This window comes from Leptidea sinapis, chromosome 23 (genome assembly GCF_905404315.1).
Source record: "Leptidea sinapis chromosome 23, ilLepSina1.1, whole genome shotgun sequence".
Classification (NCBI taxonomy): Eukaryota; Metazoa; Arthropoda; class Insecta; order Lepidoptera; family Pieridae; genus Leptidea; species Leptidea sinapis.
The window spans coordinates 10551310-10574352 of NC_066287.1; the positions used below are offsets into that span (position 1 = coordinate 10551310).

General features: G+C 38.4%; 1 protein-coding gene across 1 annotated transcript; it reads right to left on the reverse strand.

Annotated features, from left to right (window-relative positions):
* Nucleotides 1-36: 36 nt before the first annotated feature.
* Nucleotides 37-19470, reverse strand: LOC126971298 (E3 ubiquitin-protein ligase UBR5). Its single transcript, XM_050817521.1, has 9 exons — nucleotides 19433-19470; nucleotides 16213-16270; nucleotides 14685-14792; nucleotides 13711-13873; nucleotides 11527-11710; nucleotides 6301-6507; nucleotides 5267-5414; nucleotides 3517-3747; nucleotides 37-1091 (listed from the first exon to the last, which is right to left on the reverse strand). The coding sequence occupies exons 1-9, from the start codon at nucleotides 19468-19470 to the stop codon at nucleotides 879-881; spliced, it is 1350 nt and encodes a 449-aa protein (XP_050673478.1). The 3' UTR covers nucleotides 37-878.
* Between the last annotated feature and the right edge of the window lie 3573 nt (nucleotides 19471-23043).

Consider the following 23043-nt stretch of genomic DNA (forward strand, 5'->3'; position numbering starts at 1 on the left):
TTCACAGTAATCTAACATGTGAATAAAAGATTAAAATAAGCGTTTTGAGAAGTATTTATTATGAACCTTAATAATATAACTAATCGAATGACATCTAAATCTCTTATAATATTAAATTTAGAGATAAGAGGCATATTCCTCTGTTATCACATGACCCTCAATTACTAATTGCCGGCCTCTCCTTCCAATAATCCAAACAAAACACAGCGGAGTATCACTTTCCACCTTTTTATAAAACTCTATATTATAAGCCTCACTAACAAATAAGTCAGTGTTTGCTCGTCCTTTCATGGGTACAATAAATATGTTATAAAACGTTGAAATGCAGTCGGTAAGTCTCTAACCGCACTTAAACAAATGTAAATAAATATACAATATAACATCTCAAGTTTTAAAGAACAGAACAAAAAATCTACAAAGCGCTATTTATGATTTCAATATTTACTACATTACATTATTATTATTAACTTATTTAGTGATAGTATGTTGTTGAATTATTTGACAAATACATCAAGTTATTGTTAATATGCCGTTGTAAAAGACGCGCGCGGATCGCGACCCATTGAAATAAAACTACAAAGTTAATGAGTTTTACATGTCTTGTATAGAACATATTTCATAGTTGTGCGGGCCAATGAGGAAACAGTAGAATATTAAATTTCAGTCATAACACGCCCCAGTCACAAAATTCTTAATAATAATATCAATATTATACAAACATACAACCTTGTATGAGAGAGAATGCTAACTACCAATTTGAATTAGATCTAGTTGTAGGTATATGGCAATACAAGTACAACGATATACGAGTGGATTACAACGGCAGTCTCGAATTACCGAGCTTAAAACTAACGTCATTGGCGATAAGTGGATAATTATTAAACGAAGCCGAAGTTTTTTGTTTTAATGGCGAGCAATAGCTTATGCTTGAGAACATGTCGTGAGGAATATAGCGGTATGTAGAGCCTGGAGATGCAGGTGTTAGCAGTCGGCAGGTGCGCGTCGTCAGCCGGCCGGATGGTCACCGACGGCATTGGCTGGAAACCTTCTTCTGAAGCGGGCAGAGCTGGCGATCCCGTCCAGAAATACACCTGCAATCATGGTTAATATTGATATCAGCTAATAATAATAAACAATTTACAAATAAATGTTATTTTACTATGGCGCCTATTTCTGCCGTGAAGCACTTATGTGTAAACATTACTGTTTTTTGTTTAGGACGCCGTAGCTAGTGAAATTACTGTGCAAATGAGCCTTAACATCTTATGTCTCAAGGTGACGAGCGAAATTGAATTGCCGCTCAGAATTTTTGGGTTTTCCAAGAATCCTTATCGGCATTGCATTGTAATGGGTAGGGCGTATCAATTACCATCAACTGAACGTCCTGCTCGTCCTCGTCCCTTATTTTCATAAAAAAAATGAACACAAATTTTAGCATCTGTAGTTAACTAGGGGGAGCCTGTATATATTATCATAAATAGATAGCCTAGTATGGTACATCCGATAGTACGTGGCGGTACTGACTACGCTAGGGAGCAAACGCTCTCTCACGAACAAACTTCAAAACACCCGATGGATATATGTCTCAATCTGTAGACAGTCGAAAGAAGCGATTCCTGCACTATCGCCCAAACTGATACGACGACTTATCAGCCTAAACAGACTTATCAGATCACGGACGAGTAAAAAAAGAAGGACTCCGCACCGTGATATTAACAAGTGAAGCACCTTTATGCTAGTGTGTGTGCGGTTACGGTGATACCAGTTACACAATATTTTCTCCCTTAAATAATCATATATGGCCACAGATACTTTTATAGTATTGTTTTTACACTTTTTCACAAATCACGACGGCATTTTAAAAATATTTTATTGCGACGCAAACTGATCTGTCACAGACGATGGCAAATCTCATAATGGCGGCATATCTGCTTGTATTAGTATTAGTGTAAGTGTGTGTGTGTGTGTGTGTGTGTGTGTGTGTGTGTGTGTGTGGGGCTATGTATTTTCACGTTTACCGGCTTGTTTTGGTGCTTCTCTGTTATGTAAGGTGACACGGAGTCTTTTTTTTTACTCGTCCGTGTATCAGACATGACATCCGCATCATGGTGGGCACCCTAACGGGTCTACACATCGCTATACAAACACAATCGGCGTAACGGACAATCCTAAGGGCCAGAAGTTGTCTGGCCGAGGACGAGACGGTCACTCCTAGAATGTGCAGGGGTAGCCAACCAACGAATACGAGGTCGATCCGAGAAGTCTGCGAACACCCCAGGAGTGTTCTGGAAGGAGCTGTGCTGGTTGGAGTGACTGGCCAACACTGCACGCGAAATGGACCCAACTAAGTGGCCTAATTGTGAAAACAGGAGCGCCAATACCATAAGAGACGACAAAATAGTAATTTTCGTCTTAGAGAGGGCAAATGGGCAAGTAGCCCCATTGGTTAAAAACTGGCCGCTCATGAACATATGCAATACCAAATAATTAAAATGATTTTAAGGCGAGATTAAAGTTAAAACTCAAAACCGGGATTATGCTTTAAGCTTGAATGTCCTAAGTCGTATCGGTACGGGAATACAGCAGCAGAACATAATTCCGCAGAGTGGCTGTGCGAAGAAAAATAAAAAAATATTGTGAAACGCGCTGTTGCGGAATGGCACACGTCATCGTGTTGCGCATAATGTATACTAATTCCGACAAGGCGTTCGTTGTTGGAATTGGGCTCCGATCACAGGCCGTGATATAAATACAGATGTACATGCAAAGACCCCATTATCAACTGATCGGCGATGATTCTAGTCTCTCTTAGTGGTATGTTACCACATACCACGGATGTGGAAGAAGCTGGTACTGGGGAGGCCTTGCTTACAGGTCTGAGACGCCTGCGAATACTGCGAAATATAGATGCAGAGGGAGGCCCCATGGCGGTTGATGATTAAAGAAAAGAGGGGCAATGGTGATTGGATGGTAGTTGCACGGATACGATAGACATACAAATCATGTCGTATAAAAACAAAGCCGAAATATGGAACATGCCACAAATTACATTATAATAAGTTTCAACTGCTATATCTATACATTGCCGCATTTACTCCAGTTGTTTAAAATATTCTTGGTCAATGAGCAGCAATGTATAACATTTATTCAGTTCAGATTTCATTCGGACGGTGGTCTTTAAACACACTTTTTCCGTTCCACTGTCAGACTGCGAATGATATGTCCTTATATTATGTGTGTAGAACGTCTTTGTAACACTAACGGCAGTTTACAATAACCTATCTATCCTTGGTTTAACTTACTAGAGGTAGACAAATCTATCCTTTTACGCTTACTTACATTTCAATAAGCTATCGACATAAAGCATTAGACTATAACTATGGATAGATAAGATTTTGTCCTTAAACGGTGACAGCAATGTATCCGTAACCAGCCGTAAAGCTATCTTCCATACGTTCGAGACTTCGGTTAACATTATTTTGTTTGAAATCCGGGTAACGCAAGTGCAAGACTCACCAAGTCCTGTCTCTCCAGATGCGTCATCTTGTCGACGATGGCCCACAGCCACCGCTTGAACCGCGCGAGTCGCTCGGGTGGTTCGCCGCTCTCGTCGTTGAAGCTGGTGTAGGAGACCAATGCTGTAACGTTTATATCTCCCACTCCATTGAGCAGCAGACGCAAATCTTCGGCAGTGAGGCCTTCTAGAGCCGATTCCGGCAAAACATCAAGGACACCAATTCGGATTGCCTAAAGAAGAAGAAGAAAAATTTATGGTAATCGGTCTTTATACATAATATACATCGTCATTAAATTACAATACGTTTAAATACTTTATCTACACCCATGCTTTAAATCCTCTATTAAAGATTCTGAAACAGTTAGTTTATTGCAAACAATAAAACACCCAATGTTCTAATAACCATTATCATCCAAAAGAGTGTTGTAATGTTGTACTGAATTTCATAACAACACTCCTATTTTTTTTTCATTCCCTTCATGCTCAAAGACTTTTAACAGACAGCCATATTCTTATTGCTCGATGCGTGGCATCTGTATGAATTTCAAAAAAAGAACATTTTGGTTTACGCGCGTTCCACACTACCAGAACGTCGCGCGCCGTAAAAAAAAAGTAGTAGGTCGATTTTTCTTCCCCGCGATTTTTCTTCGATATTTTTATTGTTTTGTTTACAAAAAATGTGCGATTAATTTCCAAAAGAACATAATATTCAAGTGAATTTTAATTATTGCAGTATACAAAATGTAAATTAATACTAAAATAAATAATTATTTCATTAATACTTAGTTTATTTGTATATAATCAGTAATGGATGATATTAGGTTACTACTAGGACTGGCTGTTTTAATGTTAGCGGTAAGCTAACTGTTTCAGAATCTTTTAGAGGATTCATATTTTGGGTGTAGATAAAGTCTTGTATGCAACTGTTGATAATTAGATATTAAAACACTCATGTGATACTATTATCACACTCGGCTTCGCCTCGTGAGATGAATCCACATTCGTGTTTTAATACCCCTTATTACACAACAGTTGCATAAATAACTATTACAAGCTTATATGTGTACATGCATTATGATTGTCAATGAATCGACATACTAGTCGGACATACAATCAGACTAGTATGTCGTAGGATCAAATACAGCTATGATAAACAATAAACTATTTAACGCGGCAGTCATCATTTGGCATTTCTATGGCAAATTTTGAAAAGAAATTTTACAAATTATTACTTAATTTAAAAGAAAGTAAAAGTAAATAAATAAAAAAAGCAGTTTTTTTTACAAATTGCATTTTTTTAAACAATTGGCTACTTTATTTTATTAATTAGGTATACACATAAAAGTTTAAAAAAAATTATATGCAAATTTATCAACTAATGAAATTACTACCTACTTTCATGGGCTTAGCGAGAATTCTAAATAAAGGGGGACGGGCAGATAAAGAAAATCCTTGACTATATTGTTTGAGTCGTAGTTTTTTAACATGCGAGTATCTCATATTAGTTATAGTGGAGGTGAGGTAACAATTTTTTAAAACAATATAGAACAACAAGAAATAATAGCTTTATTACTTAAACAATCCGCGCGGTTCTTTACATAATCTATTTAAACTTCAAGACAAGCATATCAGTGGGGGGACAGGTGCCGCTCCCTGCCCGTACCTCGCTACGCCCATGCCTACATTATGTGAATAATATTTAGTTGTAATTTTTTTAGGTAGCGATAATTTATAATAATATGATATTACCTCGAGTGCCTTTTCCTGCGACAAGAGCATACGATGTTGCGCGTATTTCCTCACATAGTCGTACACGTTGAGCGCTGTCACTTCAATCTCCCGACCGCCGGGTACGAGCTCTACGCACCCTCCTCCCTCTTCTTCACACATTTCAAGACTATACAAAAAAATACACTTAAATAGAGTAGAAAACACTTTATCAGCAATAAAAAACACATACCTTCGATTTACAATATTACTTACAATCTTAAAATACTTATGATAATTTACAAAAAATTCAAAAAAATTCCGCGCGTGATTCCCTGCTAAAGGGAGCTGACTCAGTACATAATTGTGTTAGTGCATACGACGGTTTTACAGCACTCCTCTTAACAGTTACTGTAGTCTTCCCATAGTAATATTTTTTTTGTTATCAAAGGGAATGAATGAATAGCATAATATGTTGATTTTGACTTATATTGTTAATGTATAGAGTTATACAAAAATATTAAATCATATTATAATTTGTTCGTTGTGTGTACAATACCTATATTATAGTTGTAAACATTAAATATACCTATTATTAGAAAATACAGTGCTGCAGAAACGGCTCAAAGGGTTAATGATGTGTATGGCTGCGGAGTCGCAAAAGAAAACACAGAGCCTTTTCGTTTTGGAAATTTCGACCTGCAGAACAAGCCCTGTGGATGGCGGAGGACCAAATTGATAATGAAGAATTGAAGGCTATTGTGGAAGCGGATCCATCACAAACCACGTCCGAGTTAGCTGCAGGCTGCGTTGTTAGTGATAAAACTGTTTTAATCCACTTGAAGCAAAGTGGGAAGGTAAAAAAGCTTGAAAGGTGGGTACCTCATGAATTAAGGGAAACAAGCCGAAAAACTCGCTTAGATTGCTACGTTACGTTACTCAATCAGCACAATAATGAAGGAATTTTAAATCGATTTCGACATTGCATGTGATGAAAAGCGCACATTACAATGGCTGAACCCTGCAGAGCCAGCCAAATCCTGCCTCAAGCGAAAATTAACTATAAAGAGCCTCACCTAAAGTTGAGATCAAGGGCAGCAAACAATGAGTTTGAGTCACCGGTCTCCGCGTCGACGACCAACTGTCGCAAGCTCTCGTACACCACCGGGTCGAAGAATGCCAGATCGTGGAACCTAATCTTACGGCCTAGGATATACTTCAGCACATGACGATTCAGGAACATGGGGCAAAGTTCATTTTGTAGTAAGCACAGTCCTATGATTCTGTAAATAAACAAAAAAAATAAAGGTTAAGGGTAATTAACAATTACAATATCATTTAATTATTTGAAAACCAGAAGAAACACTCTGAAAAGGTTTTATTCAGATAGGCTTTATTAAAATCTGTTTCGAATCATCATGCATTAATCTCATATAATAATATATGAAAAATTTGCAACTACACAGGGGTACTATAATGTAGATTTCAAATTAAAGTCTATGATAAATATGTTAACCATAACAGAGGATATATTTTAATATCTACAGATAACGCACGGGTTGAATGCAGAGTTCAGGAATGCGATAGTGATGTGACCATAATTATGAGTGTGTCGATAAATTTAAACATTTCAACCTAATAATTAAATATCAATTTTTGTTCTGCGTTTCTTTAATAGACATGTCTAAAACCTTTTTCGACATTTCTCGTGCCTGGCGATGAATAAAAACTGATGGACTCGGATCGGTCATTATTAAGTAAGTCGCAGCTTTAGTATTAACGTGATGTCACGTGGTAAGCGTACGAAGCGCGAGACGAAAAGTGCAGACAGCGTGGAGCATTCAAATAGCGCGTTAATTGTAGTTAAGTTTATCACTTACTTGGACAATATTATATACAAATTAAATTTGGATATATTGCATCTCCCTTACGTTTCAAATTTTATTTTTGTATCTTCCTTACTACTATAGTAGTCACAGTTAATCTGTATGAAATGCATATTTTACAAAATATACTAATCCTAAGTTACAAAGATTGTAATAAACATATTCTTTGCCATAGGCAACTGCACAACTTTATAAATTATACGTATCCAAATGTTTCGACTTTTTATGAGAGTTAATTTAGTAGGAGACTCGTGCCAGAGTTTGGCGAGTCAATATCTCCTGAGGTTGCCTCGTGTAGAGTCGAAACACGTGTCAAATTCGTTGAAACGAATTTTAGCGAAATTTACACTCAAGAAGGTTTACAATATTGGATAATTATGGATTTTCGCAAAATAACGCCTAATTCAATAAAATAATCCAAGTTTGATTGTGTGGTATAGATAATGCAATTCACGAAGACGCGCCCCACCAATTTTTGGTTGAGTCCAGAGTCGTCACGAAAGTTTTTTTTAAATGTCCAGAAAATCTCAGCGTGTTGTACTTAAAAGCCAGGAATGTAAATTTTTGTTCAGAAGTTTATAGTTACTAAAACACATGAGATAAGCAAAGCCTATTATAAAAAATGGTGGTAGTAGTATTATCGTATATTAACTAATAATCACATAAAATAATCACACCTAAAAATAAAAAACATAACCCTTCCCTTGTAGTCGGTGAAAAAATATAAAATTGAAGTGGAGCATCTTTCACTTTGACCATGACACTCTCTCCTGAATAGTGTATTCATTGTAGTGTGCGTGTGTGTGTGTGTGTGTACCGATAACACTCAATCAAGGAGGAATAGTAATAATAATAATAATAATCCTTTATTCAACTAATAATATGTGGTACAAAATGTTTTTGTGCCCTACCCTCTGCGATAGGATACCCTGAGTTGCAGAGGCTAGGTCCTTCCGAAAGGCTATCCATTATTAAACATAATTAGCAAACTCACTAAAAAGAGGTATGTGTGTGTGTGTGTGTATGTGTATGAGTGCGTGTGTGTGTAAGTGTGTGTGTGTGTGCGTGTGTGTTGCTGTGTGTGTGTGTGTGTTTTTTTAAGTATTTGTTAGTATGTCAAACTGTGCACAAGATTAAATAAATTTTAGTAATTGAATATTAAGTTTTAATTTTAAGAACATTTTCTGTATCTTCGTAATTTAATACTATTAGCCATGATTTTAAAGATTTTGTTAACGAGAATTTATTTACTTTACTTATATTTTTATTATATTTACTGAAGTAGTTGTAAGCGTATGCCGAATTAAATTCATACTGTGACTGAGCAAAGCCTGTTTTAGTGATTGGGGTACGAAATGTGTTTATTCTGTTATCATTAGAATTTATATTACTTTTTACATGAAATCTTGAAATTATGCCATAAATATATTGCTGACGGACACTAAGAAGTTTACTCTCTTCATGTAATTGGTTGGTTGGGTACCTAAACGGCTTATTGAAAATTGTTTTTAGTAGAGTTCTGTGCGCTCGTTCTAACTGAAGCATAAACGTTTTGCCAGCTCCACCCCACGCACAAATGGAATAGGTCATGATTGGAACACAGAGAGATTGATACACCATCATAGTTGTCTCGACTGGTGCCACGTCTCTTAGGTTTCTAAATAATGGAATGAGACGTTTTATTTTATTTTTTGTATTATAAATGTGGGCCGTCCAATTAAGGTGTTCGTCTAGCGTAACACCAAGGTATTTTATGGTTTCCTCTTTGGCTAGGATGTAACATTTACAATAAGATCGATTGTTTTTCCGGTTACAAGGATACGTGTGTATTGGGAGAGTAAATTGTCCGTCAGGATTATTTCTGTTGGAGATATTGAAGCACATATATTTAGTCTTAGCAGTATTGACAGTTAGTAAACTATTTTCCAGCCAAGACGTGATTTGGCTCAATCCTTCTTCAGCTAACGATTTCACGTCATCCCACTGATTTCCATGAAATAAAACCACAGTATCATCGGCAAAGCAAACGATACGTCCTGATGTGGGAGAAATCTTACAAAGAGGGTTGATGTAAGCTAGGAATAGTGTAGGGCCCAAAACACTTCCCTGGGGAACTCCATAGTCAATGGTGATAAGATCACTAGTAAGATCGCCTATCTTAATACACTGCTGTCTTCCATTAAGATAATTTTTGAACCAGTCCAAAGCTATTCCTCTAATTCCCAAATTGGAAAGTCTGTTGAGTAAGATAGGAATTGAGACTGTATCGAATGCTTTTTGCAGATCTAGGAAAACACCTATGCATTTATTGGCACTATCTAGGGTACTAGTGATATATTTAGTAACCTCAAGTACTGCATCCAGAGTAGATCGATTTGACCGAAAACCAAATTGGTTTTTCGCAAGTAGCTTGTATTTTTCAAGAAACTTGGTTAATCTGATATTAACTATTTTTTCCAAGATCTTACTAAAAACACTCAGCAATGATATGGGTCTATAGTTTGAAGCAACTTTTTTGTCACCACTCTTATGAACCGGAATTACAACTGCCTGTTTAAAAACCTCTGGGAAAATGCCACTAGAAAGACTTAAGTTAATTAAATGAACAAGCGGTTCTAAGAGTAAATTCATAAATCTCTTAACAAAATAAGAGTTAATTTTATCATAACCTGGAGCACTTGCTGATTTAAGTTTGAGGATAATACATTTCACTTCGACAATATCAGTAGGGTAGGGTATAGCATAAGAGATCCGAGAGGATTATTTGAGGCCATATCAGAGCAATCAATTTTGTGTTCGCCTAGTTTACTAAATATTGATGAGGCAAGGTTGTTACCGATATTAGTAAAGTATTTATTTACTTCTGCTAATGATTCTCTTAGGGTAGACTTAGTATTCAATAATTCAGTTGGGAAATCATTAGTAGTAGGTAAATTACAAATTTCTTTAATAGTATCCCAAGTACCTTTAGAGTTACCCGTGTTTTGTTCTAATTTTCCTCGTAAGTATTGCCGCTTAAGTGATTTCAACAGTGAGTTACAGATATTTCTATACCTAGTATAAGTTATCCTATTTAGATCGGATGGCGATTTTTTAGATACTTTATACAGGCGATCTCTTTTCCTCATACACTTGAGAATACTATACGTAATCCATGGTTTGATAGGTTTAAATTTCTTAGAGACAATTGAGATTAGCGTATTATTCGAAATTAATTCTTGAACATTTTTTAAGAGATAGTTTGCAATATAATTAGTATCATTTGATTTATAAAAGCTTTCCAGGTCTAGTTTTCTTAAGCCTTCCTGCATGGCATCGTAGTCATATGTGTATTTAGTTTTGTATTTTAGCGAGGTATTAATTATTTTGTTGTTTAATTTAAGGTTTAATAGAATAGGAGCATGATCTGTAATATGGGGTTCAAAGACAAATGTATGGGAATGTGTTATGTTCTTTATAGCAAAATGATCCAGACAACGCATTTCTCTCGTAGGGCAATCGATTGCTGGTACGAGGGCGTTGAGAGCAAGAATATTTTGGTATTCCTGGCTATAAGTGCAAAGTCTATCCGGAAGAAGGTCTAGATTCAGGTCACCCGTTAAAATAATTCGTTTATATTTAGCACTTTCTAAGAACATACTAAAAGAATCTAAGAACGTCCGTGGATTTTTGAAGGCCGCGGGTCTATATATTGCTATAATATGAATATCGTTGTATGAAATAACAAGACAGTTAGCCTCCGAAATTGAAGTCTCAAAAGATGCAACTTTCAAGTAGGTGGCTATGTAAACAATAACTCCATCATTTTGATTATAGTTATTTTGTGTATGAGCACTTGAGTAGTCCGCGATAAGTGGGGGATTAATTACATGTTTTATCCAGCATTCAGTCAAAATAATAATGTCTGGTTTAAGTTTAAGACTTAGGGTTATAAAAATAAAAAAATCGTCTAAATTCTTGTTAATACTTCTGATATTCATAGTTAGTATATTAAGATATGTTGAGGTATTATCAATGCTCGCTATGTAAGTGCTATGAAAGCCATCAATATTAGCCACTTGTGTACAAGACACCGTGGTATGTCGATTTATATCGGATGCTAAATTATTTTGAAAGGGATCGAACGTAAAGCTAGTTTTCTAGAGGCCAATTTGGGTATTATAAAATAGGAAGTTTTATATAAACCTATCAGTAATATGATTAATTTAGTAGCGTATAAAGTTTTTATTTTAATATAGTAATACTTACGTTGCAATGATTTCGTTATTAAGTATCTCAATGGGAGTGCACGAAATAATTTATATGAATGAATGTAAATATTGTTAAGTAAATCTGTGATGTGTATAAGTTGTGTAGTATATAGTGGGGCGCGTGTTTGCGGGTTGTGAGCGGGTGGTATCGTGTCGCGGTGCTCACCGGCCCACGTTGCGGAAGGCGTTGATCCTCTCGGGCGTGGCGCGGCCCTGGCGCGGCGAGTAGTACCCACGGCGGCCGGCCGAGTAGAACAGCGGCGCCGCGTCGTCAGGCGAGGCGGGGCCGCCACCCGCCGTGCTGCCCGCGCCGCCCGCGCCGCGCTCCGACAGCGAGAACACGTCTAAATCTGCAAGTGAATATTAATAATCAATAAGAACCTTTGCACAGGATGCCGGCTACGTTAAGGGTAACCACAACGGCGCCTATCTAGTGAAAATTTATTGAATTAGGCGTTACTTTGCGGAAATCCATAATTATACAAATATTGCCGAAATATTGGCGGAATTAACACTAAAAAAACTTAAATAATTTGTGAATCTAGTGCTTCACGGCAAAGATAGGCGACCAATATAATAGGACCGAAACACAATAATGTGTAAACATTACTGTATTTCGGTCTCAAAGGCGCTTTACCTAGTGAAATTACTAGGCACATAAGATTTATGAGTTTTTTGAGAATCCTAAGTAGCACTGCATTGTAATGGACAGAGCATATCAAATACCATCAGCTGAACGTCCTGCTCGTCTCGTGCCTTATTATCATTAAAAAAATACTACGCGTTAACAATGGGACAGGACACCATGTTACTGACGGCACCAGCCAGACAAATATCACCAATCTAAAGTAATTTACAAACTGACGACTGCTGACATCAAACAGTCATTAATGAGCCAAGGTTATACCACCCTGTAATCTGTAATCTAATGATAAAAAAATTATTATAATACAATTTAAGTGCCTTGAACTATAGTACTAAATTTAGTTATATCTCCCAAAAAAAAAAAATACATAAATGTGAAGCAAAAATATGAACTTATAATATTAAGGAAGATGGAAAAAGTTTCTGTAATAGGTAACGAAATTAATAAAGCAGGTAAAAGCACTCAAGTGTCGCTATGAAAACAAAAAAAATATATGAAATAAAGATTAAAAATATATAGCTACATAAAGAGAGGAATTTTAGTTAAAATTTCACAAAAGTAAAAAAACAAGAAATGGAAAAATAAAGATAAGCTCCGAATAAAAAGGGGACTAGCAAATAAATCTAATACCAAATAAGGAGATTGAAACCACGACAAAAGATAACAATACTTACTTTAATACTACCTAAGAGAAGAAAAAGCAAAAAAAGAGACTATAAAACCCTCGGAAAAGATTATTAGTATACTTTAAAAATTGCAAATTTACTAATAATACATTAAAAATACATACAATACATTAAAAATTTTGGAAAAAACTTAATTGTACCTACTGAAAATATAGAACAGTAAGCAATGAAGAATGGGTATGCAAAATCGTTTGAAACTTCTTCACAATAAAGTCAATTGTCAAAAATAATAACTACAATTGTCTTTGTTTCATTTCAAAATACCAATTAGTTTAGATTTACACACATCTAAAATTCGGGGGCGCGCAGCCACTGTGTGACGTCACGGGTCAACAAAGAATTTGAAAAAGGGTAATCAGATAATCTACCTAAAATAGGATAGACTTATCGATGCCCACATTTTGGAAATAGTGATTTTCTTGCCAACCAAATGCGAGGAGTCAAAATGCTTTCTTACTTGAAGCAAATTTTTTTTCTAAGGGTAACTATTGTAATGTTTTTTATTAGAAAGTACCTACTTAATTTAACCTTGCAGCTGCAGTACAAGCCTGTTTACCAAATCTTGAGTTCTCACATTTAATATTAAATACTGTTTATTTAGTATTGCCGTATGTGGACTTTGAAACCTCGAAGAATGTAGACGTACATGAATGTAATAGCTTTGGAGCTACAAAAAATAACTTAGATGGGGCAAATTAAGTGGTTGTGCTTTTATATTTCGGCACTGCACACGATTTTCTTGTTTTTAGATTAAACATTTCAAACAATAATTACGTAATCTCCTAGTCAACCATACCGGTGTGCGCTCAGTACTGCGCGAGTGTTGACTTATGAGGTCACACGTTGCGTGCTACGGCCGGTCCAAACTCCGCCTAAGTTTACAATTCCATATCTCGGATACTAATTGAAGTATCGAAATAATTTTTACACTATTTTTTTTTTATTTTCCATAGAGAATACGAAAAGCTAAAAATCAAAATGAGTGAACAATCTTTATTGTAATAGATTTGAAACTCACCTAGTATAGCCTCGGAAGGGTGCATAACAATCAAATCCATGGCTTCTCTAACTTTTTGTCTAAGTGCGTCCTCACTGGCTAATAAAACTAAGAGCTGTGCTGGTGTTAGTTCTAACAGCATTCCCGTTATTTTTCCCGCGAACGTTGGGTGTAACGAGTGAACCTGAAAACAGTATTTATTGTATAATATTACGTTTTGCGATTTAAGAAATTTATTTCTCAGAAAAATATTACAATATACAGTTATAGACAAAATATAATCTAATTACTATACAATATTATTTGAGCCACTAGCATAAGTACATAATACCTATATATCGATTATCTTAACAAAATAAACATATTAACAAAATAAGTAAAGGGAAAAAAACAGTAAACACACACTAGATAGAATAACTATACAAATTATAATCTCAAGAACATAAATATTGAATAATAATTTTAATTTTTTCATTGATAGGAGAATGCATTTTCTTAAGTACATCACATGTAAATATTTACTATTTTAATTATTTAAAAAGAACTTAAATATATACTTTTCTTATCTAGACCTTGCTATTGTCACTTTGTATTGAAATATAACTTCAAGGTTAAGCTATGTTAAGAATATAATTCATATGTCAAATCAAATGATCATTGCAAATTCAACAACATAACAAAAACAAATTAACACAAGTACTAATGACAATTAGATAGTTATTTGTAAAGAGTGTTTTTTATATTCTAATAATCTTAGATCATGTATACGTCTAGATTGACTGTGGCAGCTGTAAAAACATCGAAAAATATGAGATTGACCCCTATTTTAAGCAATACACGCACACTAACTCAAAGTGACATACAAATCGCGTGTGTAAGACGTTGTTTTTGACGCATACTAAAGTAATAAATTTGGCCTGTTTTCATCAGTTGCCTAGCAGCAAGAATGTCAATCTATACGTATAAATTATCTTATATTCGACAGTTGTTCTCACCTTAGGATAAAGTCTTTCTCCTAATTGTGCTTGATGCACCGTGAGATGCTCGTTGTGGCCGGCCGCCCGGTCCCCACTGTATCCAGCACCTTCAGTCCCTGGAGCAGCCTGTAGTACAAACACGATATTAAGTAAGTTAATAAAAACTATGTATTCTTAAACAGATTTTAATTTTTTTGAAAATAAGGGACGATACGAGCACGACGTTAAGCTGATGGTTATTGATACGCCCTGCCCAATACAATGCAGTGCCGCTTAGGATTTTTGACAAACTCAAAATTTCTGAGCGGCACTACAATTGGACGTAATTCTAGAAAAACGTTCTAAACCACAATCCTGACTAAATTGAGATAAGAACACAAAACTGGTCACGTGATTCATATTAACGGACTGACAAAAAAGGCAGTCCTTCTGTTACCCTTCAAATGACATCATGAGTTAGTAGCCCAACCCACATGTATGGAATACACTAATATTTATTAAACTTTAAACATTATACACGCATTCCTTAAAACGTGAAGTTTGTTATCAGGAAATACGCCCAATTGCGCTCGTCACCTTGAGACAAAAGATGTTAAGTCTAATTTGACCAGTAATTTCTCTAGCTACGGCGCCCTTCAGACCGAAACACAGTAATGTTCACACATACTTCTTCACGGCAGAAAAAGGCGCCGTTGTGGTACCCATAATGTAGCCGGCATTCTGTGCAAAGGAGCGAGCCGGCATTCCCACTGGTGAAATGTAATTCAAATTCAAATATCTTTATTCAAAATAGTATGTGACATCACTTATAAAAGTCAAAAAACTACCACCCATTCCAAAATGAATGCCTCAGACCTAAGAAGAATGGGCGCAACAAACTCAGCGGGCTTTTTTTTTACAAAGTAAAATTGTACAATTAAACTTATTATTTAATAGCCTGAGGGCGGTCACTCCATTCCCAATCTGTGGTATCATTAAGAAAGTCATTCATGTTATAGTAACCTTTACCACACAAACGTTTTTTAACAATTCTTTTGAATAACGTAATACTGATAACTAAAGTGTACTAGTCGCGCCGTATCTATGTCAGTTAATTGTCTAATCTTTTTAACCGCGTATGCTGCAGAACTAAATCTGTTCGCCAATCCTTCAATATGGGTGCTCCATTGTAATTTGAATACTACCTTATGTTTTTTCTCTATAAGATTAGGAAGATCATTTATATAGATAAGGAAGAGGAACGGTCCAAGAATAGACCCTTGTTGTACCCCCATACTGAGAGGAGTCCCAGGAGATCTCCTGCCATTCACGTCGACCCTCTGAATTCTATAGTTTAGATATGAAGTCAGAAGATCGAGCGCAGTTCTTTTTATGCCATAGTGGTATAGCTTCCTGACCAGCGTTGAATGTTGAACACAATCAAAAGCCTTAGATAAATCACAGAAGATGCCAAGTGCATTCTACGATTCCTTCCAGGCATCAGCCCGCACCAAGGACATGCAGGCGCGGGTCGTCCGCGGCGCTGCGTGTCTTATATGTGACGTACCTGCGGCGAGTAGGGGCGCGCCTCCACGCTGAGCAGGCGGCGCGGGTCGTCCGCGGCGCTGCGTGTCTTATATGTGACGTACCTGCGGCGAGTAGGGGCGCGCCTCCACGCTGAGCAGGCGGCGCGGGTCGTCCGCGGCGCTGCGTGTCTTATATGTGACGTACCTGCGGCGAGTAGGGGCGTGCCTCCACGCTGAGCAGGCGGCGCGGGTCGTCCGCGGCGCTGCGTGTCTTATATGTGACGTACCTGCGGCGAGTAGGGGCGTGCCTCCACGCTGAGCAGGCGGCGCGGGTCGTCCGCGGCGCTGCGTGTCTTATATGTGACGTACCTGCGGCGAGTAGGGGCGTGCCTCCACGCTGAGCAGGCGGCGCGGGTCGTCCGCGGCGCTGCGTGTCTTATATGTGACGTACCTGCGGCGAGTAGGGGCGCGCCTCCACGCTGAGCAGGCGGCGCGGGTCGTCCGCGGCGCTGCGTGTCTTATATGTGACGTACCTGCGGCGAGTAGGGGCGTGCCTCCACGCTGAGCAGGCGGCGCGGGTCGTCCGCGGCGCTGCGTGTCTTATATGTGACGTACCTGCGGCGAGTAGGGGCGTGCCTCCACGCTGAGCAGGCGGCGCGGGTCGTCCGCGGCGCTGCGTGTCTTATATGTGACGTACCTGCGGCGAGTAGGGGCGTGCCTCCACGCTGAGCAGGCGGCGCGGGTCGTCCGCGGCGCTGCGTGTCTTATATGTGACGTACCTGCGGCGAGTAGGGGCGCGCCTCCACGCTGAGCAGGCGGCGCGGGTCGTCCGCGGCGCTGCGTGTCTTATATGTGACGTACCTGCGGCGAGTAGGGGCGTGCCTCCACGCTGAGCAGGCGGCGCGGGTCGTCCGCGGCGCTGCGTGTCTTATATGTGACGTACCTGCGGCGAGTAGGGGCGCGCCTCCACGCTGAGCAGGCGGCGCGGGTCGTCCGCGGCGCTGCGTGTCTTATATGTGACGTACCTGCGGCGAGTAGGGGCGTGCCTCCACGCTGAGCAGGCGGCGCGGGTCGTCCGCGGCGCTGCGTGTCTTATATGTGACGTACCTGCGGCGAGTAGGGGCGTGCCTCCACGCTGAGCAGGCGGCGCGGGTCGTCCGCGGCGCTGCGTGTCTTATATGTGACGTACCTGCGGCGAGTAGGGGCGCGCCTCCACGCTGAGCAGGCGGCGCGGGTCGTCCGCGGCGCTGCGTGTCTTATATGTGACGTACCTGCGGCGAGTAGGGGCGCGCCTCCACGCTGAGCAGGCGGCGCGGCTCGCGGGTGGAGGGCGGGCGGGGCGCGGGTCGTCCGCGGCGCTGCGTGTCCTTGGTGCGGGCGCGGCTCGCTCCTCCGCTGCTTCTGGTGATGACAAAATAATATTTGTATATCATTAACATATCATTTTGTTTTATTTATAATTTTTATCATGTCTAAAGGTATTGTCAAACGTAAATACGAACCGAAACATAGACGTCAAACTACAAAGTAGGCCGCACAGCAAACCGAAAGTGAAGCGTTGCAGGACGCCACCCATGTCAAAGATTTGTAAATAAACTATAAACTTTGTATACTACCGTAATTGACGAACCCTGTATGAAAGTGAGATAACTATCCTTATATAAAAACCTAGGTGTGAGAAATAGACCATGAAACCGTTTTGAAACAATTTAGTGTCCATTAGTCTCCTGTCAATTTGGCCAACGTTATTATTTTAGTGTTTTATATGTAACTATTTAGATTCAAATGAAATGAAAAATTCTTCGCCACGCATTGAATTGTCTGTATTAACTATATTTTCTCACATGTTTCAAAATCAAATAAATAGGGATTAAATAAAACAGATTTGATTGAAAATTTTTTTCGATTTGAAAATGATAATAATATATAACATTTATCATATACTTTATATATAATTAAACTTTTAGTAATTTACGATTGATTCGTGGAAAATCATTGCAGTCTATACCTTGGGCCGCTGTTGGTACCAGTACCACTGGCGGCCCCGCTCGCCGATCCAGTGCCGTTTGGCGTGTTGGTGTTGCTGCCACTGCTCGTAGTCGGCTCCAAAGGTGGCAGTTTCTCGTTCGCTAATAGTGCCTGTTTCAAAAACATGAGAAATAACATATATATATATATATTGACTGCGATTGGGCCATAGTACTTAACACAACTTTGCCCCTATATCTCTTGACGTTTTAAGTCTGTGTCCTTCAAAATGTGATTATTATACGAAAATATTTCATCAAAGGATGTTTGACGAAATGCTCCTTTCGTTATACTGCATATTACCTTCATCAGTGTGTACGCAACTTAGAAATCCAATGGGCAACATTTCAAAATGACATCAATATGGAAACCAATTCCTATCATGCAAATCGAGTGAGGAGCCACAATCACTTAACTTCACGTGGCCTGGTGACTCGTTTGTTTTCTTGTGCATGGACCTAGGATCACTTACGTTCACGAGGGCGGGCCGCTCGTTTGTTCTAAAACTCAAATAAGGATATCATCCCCACTCACTGGATGTGTGGCGTTCCTCAACAGTGCGATTTTCAAAGAACTTTCTTCCACGTACTACAAAGCTGTGGAATGAGCTTCCTTGTGCAGTGTTTCCGGGAAGATACGATATGGGTACCTTCATCCTTAAAGGCCGGCAACGCTTCTGTGATTCCTCTGGCGTTGCAAGAGAATGTGGGTGGCTGTGATCACTTTACACCAGGTGATCCGTACGCTTGTTTTTCCTCCTTTTCCATAAAAAAAAGTGTGTATGCAAGTCACACACAGTAGTAGTGAAACATCTGAAAAGTTCCTGATTAAAAATACTCATTGGAAAGAATTGAATAAATAAACAGTTGCTTCATGTAAACTGTATATTTATAAATACATTAAAATGAATAAGGATTATTGAAAACAATTCAAATTTCATCAGTTTCAATATATTTCAATGAGTATTTTTCACCAGGGGTAGGCTACGAGAGATTGAGATGGAAAAAGAGTATCAGGAGGGTTAGGATCGATATCCATCTATATTGTTGATTTTGGGCTGCGGCCATCTTGGATTTCAAAAATGATCCCATAAAAAATCTGCGTTTAATGCACAAGTTTTTACACGACAGAATTGCCATCTAAAGTTCTAATATTTAACTACTAAACGAATACATCACCCATTGCGTGTATTTTTCTCGATCTCCCTTACTCTCTCTCAATCCAGCTCACTACCATCCTCCCACCTCTCGCTCCATGGCTATGTGCTTCATACTACGTTCGCCCTTTCTCACTCTCTCGGTCGATCGGTCTCAATCCTCTCTATCTCTTCTTCAACAAAAACGCTGCACATCTTCGTGACGCTAATATTATTATTATTGCGTTTCATCCGTAAAATTTTTACCCTCATGCACCTTAAGAAGTTTCAATTCAAAAAACTCACCTCAGCCAAGCTCGTGTAGAAAGAGCGTGCGACGCCGCTGCCCTCACCGGGCTCGTCCCGGAACGTCACTTTCACCCGGTTGACGGCGAGCGGTGGCTGCGAGCTGTGCGTGCGACGGTTTTGTCCCGAGAACACACTGTTTAACTCCGCGAATGTTTGTTGCAGCAATTTCGCTCGGTCGCGTTCCATCTATAAATTTAAAAATGCATAGTGATTTAAATAAAACACTTTTTAAAGGATTATAACGCGTGTAATTAATACTGTATTTTTACATTTTGCGTAAAGTCCCCCTGAAAACGTAATTTAGTAAGGTCTCGTTTAAATCCTATAAAAAGTGTTTTATTTAAATATGTAGCACTCGCGTTCATCATTCTACATTTCAGCCGGAAGACGTCCACTGCTGGACAAAGGCCTCCCCCAAAAGTCGCCATGACGATCGGTCCATCTTGTGGGTCCAACACTACACCTTCCGGCACGCGGACGCCATTCGAGGACCTTACTGCCCCAACGGCCATCTGTCCGTCGAGCTTTGTTCCCTGCCCAATGCCACTTCAGTTTTGCAATCAATAAATCAATTAATCATTAATCGCACTGGCGTTAATCAAAGAAAATACTATGTGTAAATCATTAGCAAAAATTAATTTGTAACTTAAAACGGCTTGAATCGCTCTCCGTCTAGTATTTACAAATATCATCACATGTTAGTCAACCTCTATATATGGAACGTTATACAAAGGACAATTTCAGCACTAGCAAATAAAACTTGTTAAAGAGCTTATATTAATTTAGGGTTTCCATTGCAAGTAAAAAGACACAGACCTATTTTTTGACGTATTAACGTCTGATAAATCGACGAATGCTGGCTGCACGCACGGAAGTGTCACGTTCCGCCTGAGCGGAGTGTGCAAATGATAAAGAGGCACGATCGGCCTACGCTTTTGCTTATGACGCATCTTGTTCTTTTATTATTAAAAAAAGGAGCATCGGTCGGCGAGTGCAATAGTAATGGGTGCAGTAATGTATTGCAATTATTTTGACTAAAAAAAGTTTTCTTATGACGTTATCACGTACAATTATCGCCTGTAAACAAACAACCATTTTTTTATTATAAAAAATATATAGTTCTTAAAACATACCTTATGCAAAGTCAAATCCCGCTGTTGAGAGTTTCTCAATTTCTCCATATCCCTGCGGAATTTAACCTCCTTAACAGGGAAGCCGCCCAGTTCCGACACGACCGACCCGGGCTCCAGACCAACATCCTCTGTGAATACTCGACCAAACAAATCCAGGGAGAGGCGCCATCGACCCAGTAGCAAGTCGTGGGATACTGATGCCCCTAGTGATGGACATGCGCGACTGTAACAATTATTATACTTGCAATTTTATTTCATTTTATTACAGTAATAACATAATAAACTATTGACGTAAGATTTCTATAAAATAAAATTTGCCTATATAAAATATTATATATAAAAAACATATTACCCAACTAGCAGATAGACTCAGATCTGCTGCATAAACCGTTATAAAGATTACAGAGTACACGAATGTTGCTACCGCTAGATTAATGTACTTTATTTTCACAAGATCATGACGTACGGTTTTTTTGCTATGGGGTCATGCTGCTGACATTGATAGTGTTTGCGTTGCAAAAGAGAGTTGTTCTTGCTATATATGTGCTTGGTTATAGACAGTCTCTATTAGTTCTCACTAGTAATCTAGTTAGTAATTCAAATTTAAATATTTTTATTCAGAATAGGATGTGACATCACTTATTGAAAGTCAAACAAAAACTACCACCCATTCCATGAATGCCTCAGGCCTGAGAAGAATGAGCGCAACAAACTCAGCGGGCTTTTTAAAATAATTAATAATTTTTCGATTGTAATTTGGAATCCAGAGTAATGCCAAGAAATTTAGCAGATTACACCGAATTTATCACCTCTCCATTTAACAAAACACTTGCATCAACATTTTTGACACTTGGTACGGTAAATTTTATATATTTCGTTTTCTTCCTATTTAACAATATTATTAGCGCAAAGTTATTAGTGCTAAACCAGTACACGATGTCAGATAGAATATCGTTCACTTTGTCATACATAGGCATGGTTTCTTTTCACTTTGAATATCAGTGAAGTGTTGTCCGCAAACAATACTACTTTATGTTTTTTCTCTATAAGATTAGGAAGATCATTTATATAGATAAGGAAGAGGAACGGTCCGAGAATAGAACCTTGTGGTACTCCCATACCGAGAGGAGTCCCAGGAGATCTGCTGCCATTCACGTCAACCTTCTGAATTCTATTGTTTAGATATAAAACCAGAAGATCGAGCGCAGTTCCCTTTATGCCATAGTCACATAGCTTCCTGACCAGCGTTGAATGTTGGAACACAATCAAAAGCCTAAGATAAATCACAGAAGATGCAAAGTGCATTCTGCGATTCCTCACAGGCATCAAAAATATTCTTGATAAGCTCAACACCTGCATCTGTTGTTGAGAGTTATGAGAGTTAAAGTAAGTAAGCATTTGGCTTAAAATTATTTTTTCAAAAATTTTACTAAGGGTCGGCAAAACCGACACAGGACGATAGTTATTCGGGTCAGAGGAGCATCCCGACTTAAATATTGGTGTAAGTTTACTATGTTTCAGAAGGTCAGGAAACACGCCATGATTAATACAATTAATAAAAACTATTGCAAGATATGGTGCTATGACATCAATTATTGAACTCATTATTTTAACAGAAATGCCCCATATATCAGCAGTTTTTTTCATGTCTAGAGATTTAAAAGTTTTTATTACTTCTCCAGGGCTAACTAAAATTGAAACTTTGTTGACATTCTATAACATTTTCCAGAAGAAGTGACTCAGCAACACTGGTGGAGGAGACAAGAGTGTTCGTAATAGAAACTGGAATCTCAGAAAAAAATTCTCAAAACCAGTAGCAACTTCCTGCTGAGATTGAATTATTGTATTGTTTATTGATAGATTGTATTCAATGTTGCGGTATTTTAATCTTCCAGATTCCCAGTAAACAACATTCCAAGTCATCTTTATTTTATTTGGTGCATTTTTAATTATTTGTCTGATATGCACAGACTTTGCAATAGAACAAACACTTTTAAATAATTTAGAGTATTTTTTAACATACTCGAGAAAAGATGCATCATGATTATACAATGATCTCTCACTATACAGTTCATATAGCCTTTGTCTGCTACTATGAATGCCAGCTGTTGCCCAGTCATTAAATGACTAATACTAATAACTAAACTAAGAAGCTAACAATCACTTCCAACAAAACTCGTGTCTACAATGGTATAATAATATACTCCGCCTGGTATTAATTTTCCGTGACAGCCGGGTCACGTGATTGTCCTAAGAATACGTCATCA

Coding starts and splice junctions, on each gene's coding strand:
- LOC126971298 (XM_050817521.1), bottom strand. CDS start 19,470: ATGAAGCACATAGCCATGGAGCGAGAGGTGGGAGGATG. Junction 13,874..14,684: donor GAGAAAGACTTTATCCTAAG/GTGAGAACAACT, acceptor TACTGTTTTCAG/GTTCACTCGTTACACCCAAC. Junction 1,092..3,516: donor ATCTGGAGAGACAGGACTTG/GTGAGTCTTGCA, acceptor CCATGATTGCAG/GTGTATTTCTGGACGGGATC.